Here is a 10,076-nt window from a genome sequence, read left to right as displayed (position 1 = left end):
CATCTTACCAGTCATAGAGGCTCTAACATTAATATTTTAGATTTACTGATCTTATAGCAGTGTTCGTTTTGACATGCATAATAAAATGTTTTCTACAAATGACATCACGTGAGATTCTATTAGTGATAAAATGTATCTGACTTTAAGAACTATTGTCCAACTCAATGTCTCATAAGGTTGCAAAAAGAACATGATGATGTTATTGTAATTTCATCGTGACATGACCACTACAGGAGGGGGAAGGTAGTTGTGACGTCTGAATTTCAGGAACAGGATTTTTTTTTTAGTGGGGTGTGTATTATAAAAGGTCATCAAAATCATTCTCTTCTAAACCAGACGCACGACAGGGACATTGAAGATCTCTTTGCTGTAATATTGCATTGTATTTTTGCTTATTCTATAAGCATACCTATTTTGAAGAAAGCCTTAAACTTTTAAATTATCTTTTATCTCTTGTACTGTTGAACAAAACTTTAAAGGTAAGCCGCTTTAAGACTTCTTTGGAAATGTTTGTTTTGCGACTTTTAACTTCTAAAATTGAGAGTTTTTCTACAACTAACACCTTTTTAATATCTTCATTTAGATGAAGAAGTCTTTTGGAGTAGTGTGCATATCACTAATTTTATTTGCAGCTCTGTCAGAAACAATTGGATTAGTGATTGCGGTAGGTCAACATTTTATTGTATTTGGCAAAATGTTGTTTTAAATGCTCTTATTTTCTCATTGTTTTAACTACAAGTAGGCTATTGCAGGCAACATTACAATTATATGAACGTTGTTGTCTATTATCTAGACATAACACCATAACAAGCATTGAGATAATTAAGTTCTTGCACTATAGTCAGGTCAAGCAATTCGCATTCAGAAAATAAGATAAATTGTTGAGAAAACTGATGATTGTACAGTGTGTATAATGAATCTGATTTGAGTGTGTGTGTGTGTGTGTGTGTGTGTGTGTGTGTGGTGTGTGTGTTTGTCTCATAACAGGGTAAAGAGAAGCGAGGGTGGACACTAAACAGTGCTGGCTACCTTTTAGGTCCCCGTAAGTGACTGTTATGTATTAAATACATGTACTCTTTCACACAACTGTCAAAATGTCACTATCAAGTACTTTTAACTAAACTATAATTTACACACCTGCCCTGTCTCCATTATCATGCTCTTCTCATATTTGTTTATACTTTTATTATACTTTTTCACATTTTACCTGGCTGTGTAATGTGGCATGATGTATTCCAACAAACTTGTTCTGTGTCGTTATTGGACGACACAGAACATTTTAATTTGTTATATCCTTTTAAATGACTATATTTTGAAAAGCCTATTTGCACAGGAACACATTTATTCCCAAGGTTCATGGATTATTGTCAACACAGAATGAGGATGTATCCCATATCACAGGTCCTTGTTGTAAATTTAGGTAAAATGCCATCATCCCTGTGTTTCAGGTCGTATTGATCACCTAATACAGATAAAGGATAATCCCAGCGTAAGGGGGAGAGAAGAACTGCTAAGTCAATGTAAGATAGCTCCTGCAGGACATTGAAGTCAGCAGAGGAATTGCTCTGTGACGCCTTGCTCCTCTGTTTATTATTTGCAGACTTAACTCTTAATGCAACAACCAAGTTTTTATCACAGCCATGGCCACTTTATGTTTATTTGTTTGTTTTTCCACTTGTTTATGAATTATTAAACCATGATACAGGATCTTTTAATCTAAGAGGCACTGTCAGAACAAAGTTGATCATTTCATTTTTGCATGTAATTATACTTGATCCGTGATGACTGTGGGAAACGCATCAAGGGCTAAGGGTTAACGTCAAAATTCAAGGATTACACTTCAGATAATTAGTGCTCTTACATTATTATTCAGTGCACTGTTACTAGCCCTGTTGACTCAAACCTTTATTAAAGTTGTTGATGGGGTGAGGTATATTGTAATTTCAACCATTGTCTTTCCTTCTCCTTGCCCCTCTCATGATATATATATATATGCAAAGAAGAAGGGTAAAATAGTAATTTCAGATGGATATATATATATATAAAATGTATAAAAACATTTCAGGTTCTGTTTCCGTCAATGATTATGTGCCTTTCTTTCACGCATTTCATTGGTGAATATATGTTTTCCAGCAATTCAATGACTCAAGCCCTGCAGGTTGCTTTTCAGACTCTTGACAGATAAAAGGAAAAACACACCATCATAAAGGATGCCTTATGCCGTCATGTGAGCTTTAGGCAGGGTTGCGGTGTTTGTGTGTAATGAAGGGGATTTCATCTAGGGAATGGGTCAAAATCAGCTGCGCAAACTATGTTTTTGTTTTGTCGTTCAGACGGCATTGACGGTCACCGCACTCTCAGTGACAAGCATGGCCTTGCTGGAAAGAGAGGCATGCCCCTGGACGATGACTTCAAAACAGGTGAGAAGCTAAAGCCTTGTCAAATCGTATAGCCTACATTTCATTGGCCTATGAGAGGGTAAATCAAATATATTTAGAGTAGATGACATACTGTACAGTAAGTCTGCTTTACTCCGTGTAGTCTACACCTCATGATGGTCTCTTATTTTGCAGGTGCCTTGAGAATAGCAGATGAGGATGTAATACACACTGTCATTGACTTCTTATCATACCTGAAACTTAAAGGTAAGTTCATGGTGTCTGTTATTAATGTTTAATTACAACAATTAATTACAGCAAAAACACTGACAGCATTCTCTTGATTGTTATTTTTTTAATGAATAAAAATCAGGTGTTTTGACATGTTCCAAAAATAGTAAAATAATCATGTTTTTCATATGGTCTGGTTATATTTGTATTTCAAATGTATTTACAGATTACATTTCTAGTCAAGATTATTGGCTATATGTTGCTACAATATTTGGAACAGAACAAATACTAGCATAGTCCTAATCAGTTATAACCATCTAACTGTGCTCACTCAAATGTTTTGTCATCTACCTTACAGAAATCGGAGCTCTGGATACCATGCCTTCCTCTCTCACATCAGAAGAGATGGATCAGCCCTAGATCAACTGATCTCTTCTCTACGCCTCACCTGCCTACAAACAACAGTATCTGTACATTTCCCATTATACTGGTGTCATCATAACAACAATATACTATACAGATTAATCACGTTCTTATTATAATTTGAAAGAAATGGATTGAATAAAACCTTTGAATGGCAAAACAATGTTATTTCTATATATGTATTATACAGTATATATTTTGTATTCAAACAGTGAGATTACCTTTAGAAAGTGTAACAACAACCCAAACCACTCAGATGAAACACAGTCTCCAATTTAAAATGTCAAATCTCCAAGTTCTCTCTCGCACCAACTAGATACAAAGGAATCAGAGATTGCTGAGCAACATAATAGCATGATGTTGCAGTTGTTTGTTCTATTCTGTGATCTCTGCTGTGTTTTGTCCCAGTGAACTGTTGGCAGCACCAGCAGAAAAACTGCACATAACCCATTCCACAAGTTACTGTTTCCAAGTTGAGCTTCACCATTGTAGATTGTTTCCAGAGTAGTCCAAGAATCCCCCATGATTATTTTCTGTCAGATCAGTGATAACAGACAGCAAAGATGATATGCTCTCCTCCGGACTCAAATCCGCCTGATCCATAAGAGACAGGAAATGCACCATATCAACTGTCAACTCATTGAAATACACAGCCATGTATTTTTATGTATTCTAAAGGACCCAACCATAAAATGCCTCAACCAAGAGTATGGGACACTCACATGTGGGCCACCCATGTCAGTGCGCACCCAGCCAGGGTGAAGAGCCATGCACAGAATCCCTTCAGATTCCAGGTCAGTGGCCAGACACCTTGTCGTCATGTTCAAGGCAGCCTGCATATATATATAAACAAAATGAGATGGACAGGACATGTAATGAATATGTACACATAAGAACAGTCAGATTAACTATCGCCACACCCAAACATTCTATGCTTAATATTGCAACCAGAGATGGTCTGTAATGTTTATATGGGTTTTGTCGAAACGGCTCATTATGGTTGCTGTTCACCTTTGAGGTTCTGTAGGCATAGCTTTTGAAGGCTGCTCCGGCTCCCCAGTTGACCTTAATGGAGCCGAGTATGGAAGAGATGTTAATCACAGCTGCTCTATGGATCCCCATTCCAGTGCCCCGTGCAGCAGCTGCCTGTAGCAATGGCAGAAATGCCTACAAGAAACAACATGATGTGATCTAGAGATAGTTGCGAAAATACAGGTTTCTTATGAAGTAGGACACTTTTCATAAATGTGTGTGATTTGGACATGAATAAAAATATCCTCTGTGCTACAAGAAAATTAAGATATTTCTCATACATGCTCTTCTAGAGGTGAAACACATTGATTTACCTTGGTGACAAAAAGAGGGGCAACAGTATTACTCTCGAAAGTCTTCATCATGGCGTCAGGTGTCACTGTCTTCAGATCAGTGGATAGATTGATGGCTGCGTTGTTTATGAGGCAATTCAGCCCATCACTTCCAAGTATAGATGACACCGCTTGCAATGCTGAGTCTATACTTGACTGGCTGACAACATCTGATACGAAAGAGATCATAGACCCATTACCATTCAAAAAGGAACTTCACAGGAAACAAACAGAATTTAGTTTTCGTTTTTCTCCTTGTTTTTTACAGTATTGGTTTAATTTACTTTTACATTATTGGTTTACTTCAGTTTGGGATTTCAGCATGTTCTGTTGAGTCCTACAAACATATAATTGAGCGTGTAATATACGTTTTAGTTACTCCAATGAGTTTGAAGGGAGAAAATCCCTGAGTGGAACACACAGGGAATATACCAATACAGTGTTTGTTGTGCATAATGCATAATGGGGCATGTGTCCAAACTATGCATGGCACATGATGCACATGGGATCATATACCGATTACCCAACAAAATGTGGCAAATCAGCATCACACTGCACCCTAGCTCCTGTGTCCAAGTTTTACAAATGATGTAGGCTATGCAACTCACCAAGCTGTACAATATAAACACCTTTGCAGGACTTGGCAATATTGTGAAGATCCTGAAATGAAGATCAACTTGTATTATGTATCCCTAAGTTTACAGCAAAGGCGTATCCTCAAACGTGTATTTCCATTACGTGGAAATTCACCAAACAAGTTGAACATGATGTTCTCCTACCTGTGCTGCGGCTGGATTGCGAACAGTCGCTATTATTGTTTTGGGTCTCTCGGTGCTTCTTGCCAGGTCTTTCACCATTTGTAGGCCGAGGCCTCTGCTCGCTCCAGTGATTAGTACAGATTGACATTTTGTGAATTTTAGAGTCATAGTTAGTAGATGTCTGTTACCTTTGTTTAATGAAGAAGTATGATCGGTCTCAGTGTCCAGACATAATTTTTGTAGCGATACAATCTGAAGGCGTGGTTTAAATTTCATAGCAACTCGAATGGACCAATGAGGGTAGGTACGCTTGATTTCGTGTCTGAACTGTTTCCGCTCCATTCTCCTTATTTTCCTACTAGTCAAAAGTGCAACCCCAAAACACCACTCGGCGCATTTGGCGACCAAAATCAAACGTATACATTTTAAAAGAATCCCCCTTCGGCGCCCTTTCGTGCCGCCCCCGCCATGTCGCCGGTACCTAAATCCGCGACTGATTTTGTATTAGTCTATAAATAAACCTCTTTGAAAAATTCGTCATCTCTCCCATGTCTTATTTGACTAGTATTTTTTAAAGTGTAAGGATAATAATTCAGCCATATTCAGCCATAGTTATTCCCTCTATGTTTAATATAACGCACATACATGAATGATTAATTTCGGTTGCCTATGAAGTTTGTGAAGTTTGTTCTATAGAAAGTATTTTACTCTGATTTGTGTCACAGAAAATATTTCACTCTAGCCACAAAATTAAGGAAATTAGAAGGGAGGGGGGAGGGATTCTGGCAGGGGGCGATTTTCGTAACAACACCGGCAAAATAAAGTGGGGACAGGGGTACACCATACATGTAAGACATAAGCCTATCACATTAATCAAACTAAATGTCAAGAAAACTGTAGGCTATTACACCACTTTTTTTTTAAAATTATTTTTATTTTTATTTTTATCATTACAGCATGTCAGAGGTATGAAAATGAGCGAATGGACTCGAAAGTAGGTGGTAGTATACGCCCCAAAATGCAATATGGTTCGACAAAAACACGGAAATGTTGCCATGGGAAGTCAACATTGATTCAGGAGATCACACAGACAGTGTGCCAGGAGTGATTCCCCATGGTTCAGTTGGAATGGTTATGGTACAGCAGAGCAGCTGCATCCAGCAGGATGGACCATCACTGTAACAACTTCAGATTCTACCCTCCACCACATGATGCTGAGCCCTCACTCCCTCCATGCCCACATCCAGTTTAGCAAATAACAGCCATCTCAATTCAATTGGTTGCCAGAGGTCATCCGAGGATCCAGTCTACTGCAATATGATGTCAGTAAGTGCTAATTGAAACCAACAAGATGCTTTAAAAATATTTTACCTCATTTCCGTTACAATCCTCAATATATGGGCCAGTTAGTTTTTTCAATGGCTGGCGCTCTGAGTGGGTAGAGATGTAATACAATGGTATAGAAGGTGTAAACCCCATCCACGGGACATAGTGATGCAAAATGAACTTGCCCAACACACTCCAACACACTCCAGTTGTTTTCTGATACTTTACTGGATATCACTTCCAATTATTTTAGTGGTACATTATATTGCTGTCACACCCTGACCATAGTTTGCTTTGTATGTTTCTATGTTTTGGTTGGTCAGGGTGTGAGCTGAGTGGGCATTCTATGTTACATGTCTAGTTTGTCTAGTTCTATGTTTGGCCTGATATGGTTCTCAATCAGAGGCAGGTGTTCGTCATTGTCTCTGATTGGGAACCATATTTAGGTAGCCTGTTTGGTGTTGGGTTTTGTGGGTGATTGTCCTTGTTACTGTCTCTGTGTTTGTTGCACCAGTATTAGGCTGTTTCGGTTTTCGTGGTACGTTTATTGTTTTTGTATTTGTATTCGATTCGTGTTTACTTTGTTTCATTAAACATGGATCGCAATAGCCACGCCACATTTTGGTCTGACTCTACTTCACCTAAAGAGAACTGTTACAATTGCTCTAATTAAAGTTGCTGTTAAATTACGTATACATATTCTTTTGTTTTATCCAGGGTGAATTCTATGATGCTGTAGCGAGTATTTGCCCGGACAGCCTGGATGACCATGAACCAGAGACTATGGCATAGCTAATGCCTCAGAATCAACAGAGCATCAGACTGTCTGTAAGAGCATTTCAAAATTACTGTTGGATGTTTACATAACTTAGCAGATACACAACTTACAGGAGCAATAAGTGCCTTGCTCCAGGGTACATCGACATATTTTTCACCAAGTCAGCTCCGGGACTCGAACCAGCGATAGTCCAGTCACAGTCCCAATGCTCTTAACCACTAGGCTACCTAGCAGTGTACATGTAGTCTACATACTGTGCATGTTTGCAATAACACAGATAAATGCTTGTATAATACTGTTTAATGCAGGACCCTATACAACCTCTATCAGAGAACATACGTTTGGATTCACATGATCAATGACAACATTTCAACAGTGGGGAAAACAAAAATGTCAGCATGACAATTCAAATATGCAGTCTTACAGAAGGAGAATAATATGATCTTCTCTGGCCTTGGACATCTGATTTAGTGGTTATGATTAAGTAGGGCTCTCTGAGTCTAAAGATGGCACTGGAGCAGTATTATAAACATGTGTTCAATGACCTTACAAGAGTCAAATGGTATGTAAGTTTGTAATCATAAGTAGTTCCTTTCACAACAACCATGACTCAAGACCATGACTGTGGACTCTCAGTGATATGCATCTTTAGCTGTTAATCTACATTCATGATTCAAAGAAAAATTACAAGCTTGTGATTCTTATCATTAGTCAAATATGTGTTGTGTAGTATTGCCAGTAATGTCAATTCTTCATGTACCACAGCCTCTCAGTCCTACCAGCCCTCTAAGAGCCTGCCGCCCAACCACAGCCTCCTTTCCCCCAACCAGCTGGTCTCCCCTGCTCCTCCTGGCTCTGGATACAGCTACAACCACATGGCTGGATCCTACTCCTCACAGATCAGCAGCATGTCAGTCTCAGCCTCAAGTCTCATGACCTGTATAAGATCAACTGTGGCTCTAACAATCTAGAAAATGTAGTCCAGTATGTTTTCTATAACTGCTGATAAATAACACAAATCAACCATCAAACTTGAAAAGCTTCATAACAATTGACCATGGAGTTGAAATGTGATATGGATAACGGATGTCCTGCCAGTACCACCAGACCCCCTGACCCCTGTACCCTCACTCTCCGGCTCTGGTCCCTGATGGTCAGTCCTCCGCTTCCAGTGTCGTACGGTAGGATCATACCACAACCATAGCCATAGTCTGACTCTAATGCCACGTTATGTTGTCATTCTATAAAGTTATGTTAATTTATGTTATGACACTGCACATATTGTCAAGATATCATAATCATCTGATCATTGTAGTTACTGTGCATCTTCATTTTTTCACTCTAATCTATAGTCTCAGTGGATCTCTATGGGACTCCAAATCCAAGAAGTCACTCCTGGTCACTGCAACTGCACTAAATCCTATAAGTATCTGTCATTTCTATTTTGGATAAGTAAGATATACAGTCGTTTCTTTCATACTCTTGTTATCTGTTATGTAGAGTTTTGCGTTTTAAGTAATCTCACATCAAGTGAGAAGGTTTGTTCCATGTCCAGGCAATGACTCAGCAATCATTGGGTTTTTTGTCATAATTCCTTTCACTCCTTGTGTCATTTTCCATTGTATGCCATCATGACTGCTTCATTGTGGCCTCATTGCTCCCGGGATGGGGGCTGGGATTTAAAAAATTAAAAAAAAATAGGACAAAACACACATCACAACAAGCGAGACACCACAACACTATTTAAAGCACAACATGGTAGCAGCACAAAACATGGTACAAATATTATTGGGTACAGACAGCAACACAAAGAGCAAGAAGGTAGAGACAGCAATACATCACGTGAAGCAGCCACAACTGTCAGTAAGAGTGTCCATGATTGAGTCTTTGAATGAAGAGATGGAGATAAAACGGTCTGCTTTGAGTGTTTTTTGCAGCTTGTTCTAGTCGCTAGCTGCAGCGAACTGAAAGAGGAGCGACCCAGGGATGTGTGTGCTTTGGGGACCTTTAACAGAATGTGACTGGCAGAACGGGTGATGTATGTGGAGGATGAGGGCTGCAGTAGGTATCTCAGATAGGGGGGGAGTGAGGCCTAAGAGGGTTTTAAAATAAGCATCAACCAATGGGTCTTGCGACAGGTATACAGAGATGACCAGTTTACAGAGGAGTATAGAGTGCAGTGATGTGTCCTATAAGGAGCATTGGTGGCAAATCTCATTGCCAAATGATAAAGAACTTCTAGCCACCCGAGAGCACCCTTACCTGCCAATCTATAAATGATGTCTCCGTAATCTAGCATGGGTAGGATGGTCATCTGAATCAGGGTTAGTTTGGCTGGTGGGGTGAAAGAGGAGCGATTACGATAGAGGAAACCAAGTCTAGATTTAACCTTAGCCTGCAGCTTGGATATGTGCTGAGAGAAGGACAGAATACCGTCTAGCCATACTCGCAAGTACTTGTATGAAGTGACTACCTCAAGCTCTAAACCCTCAGAAGTAGCAATCACACCGTTGGGGAGAGGGTGGATCCTTTGATTGGGTGGACATGTCAGTTCATGCAGCAAGAGCTCTGGGGATTACGTAGATTTTTGATTACATTTAGTTAAATTGTAAAAATGGTATATATATATATATTTTTGGTTGGGGGTGTGTTACAGGCCGCCCAATCAGAAGGCATTGTAAGAAGGTCTCGAAATTGTGTTGTCAAACTGGAATAATTAGCTGGTGAAGGAAATACTTTTGTTAGGGGATTTCAATACTGATGTCTGCAAAAACGATAGTCCAACCCACAATGTATTTATGCACTTCTGTAGATCATT

The 10,076-nt window shown here is 39.2% G+C and overlaps 2 protein-coding genes across 4 annotated transcripts; one reads left to right on the top strand and one right to left on the bottom strand.

Moving 5' to 3' along the window:
* The first annotated feature begins 343 nt into the window (after positions 1-343).
* Positions 344-3,184, top strand: LOC115108886 (galanin peptides-like). Of its 2 annotated transcripts, XM_029633446.2 has the most exons (7): positions 344-479; positions 584-664; positions 988-1,042; positions 1,449-1,520; positions 2,334-2,420; positions 2,574-2,645; positions 2,968-3,184. In XM_029633446.2, exons 2-7 carry the CDS (start codon positions 584-586, stop codon positions 3,027-3,029), a joined length of 429 nt encoding a protein of 142 aa, XP_029489306.1. In that variant the 5' UTR covers positions 344-479; the 3' UTR covers positions 3,030-3,184. The 2 variants fall into 2 exon arrangements, with proteins under 2 accessions (XP_029489306.1, XP_029489308.1); XM_029633448.2 differs by lacking the exon at positions 1,449-1,520.
* Positions 2,725-5,564, bottom strand: LOC115108885 (C-signal-like). 2 transcript variants are annotated; one of them, XM_029633444.2, is made up of 6 exons: positions 5,176-5,561; positions 5,005-5,056; positions 4,379-4,566; positions 4,044-4,199; positions 3,755-3,865; positions 2,725-3,626 (listed from the first exon to the last, which is right to left on the bottom strand). In XM_029633444.2, exons 1-6 carry the CDS (start codon positions 5,494-5,496, stop codon positions 3,513-3,515), a joined length of 942 nt encoding a protein of 313 aa, XP_029489304.1. In that variant the 5' UTR covers positions 5,497-5,561; the 3' UTR covers positions 2,725-3,512. The 2 variants fall into 2 exon arrangements, with proteins under 2 accessions (XP_029489304.1, XP_029489305.1); XM_029633445.2 differs by having other exon boundaries at positions 3,279-3,626; positions 4,044-4,097; positions 5,176-5,564.
* Between the last annotated feature and the right edge of the window lie 4,512 nt (positions 5,565-10,076).

This window comes from Oncorhynchus nerka, linkage group LG25 (assembly GCF_034236695.1).
Source record: "Oncorhynchus nerka isolate Pitt River linkage group LG25, Oner_Uvic_2.0, whole genome shotgun sequence".
Taxonomy (NCBI): domain Eukaryota; kingdom Metazoa; phylum Chordata; class Actinopteri; order Salmoniformes; family Salmonidae; genus Oncorhynchus; species Oncorhynchus nerka.
The sequence above is the reverse complement of the archived record's forward strand: the minus strand, read 5'-3'. Positions and strand labels throughout refer to the sequence as shown.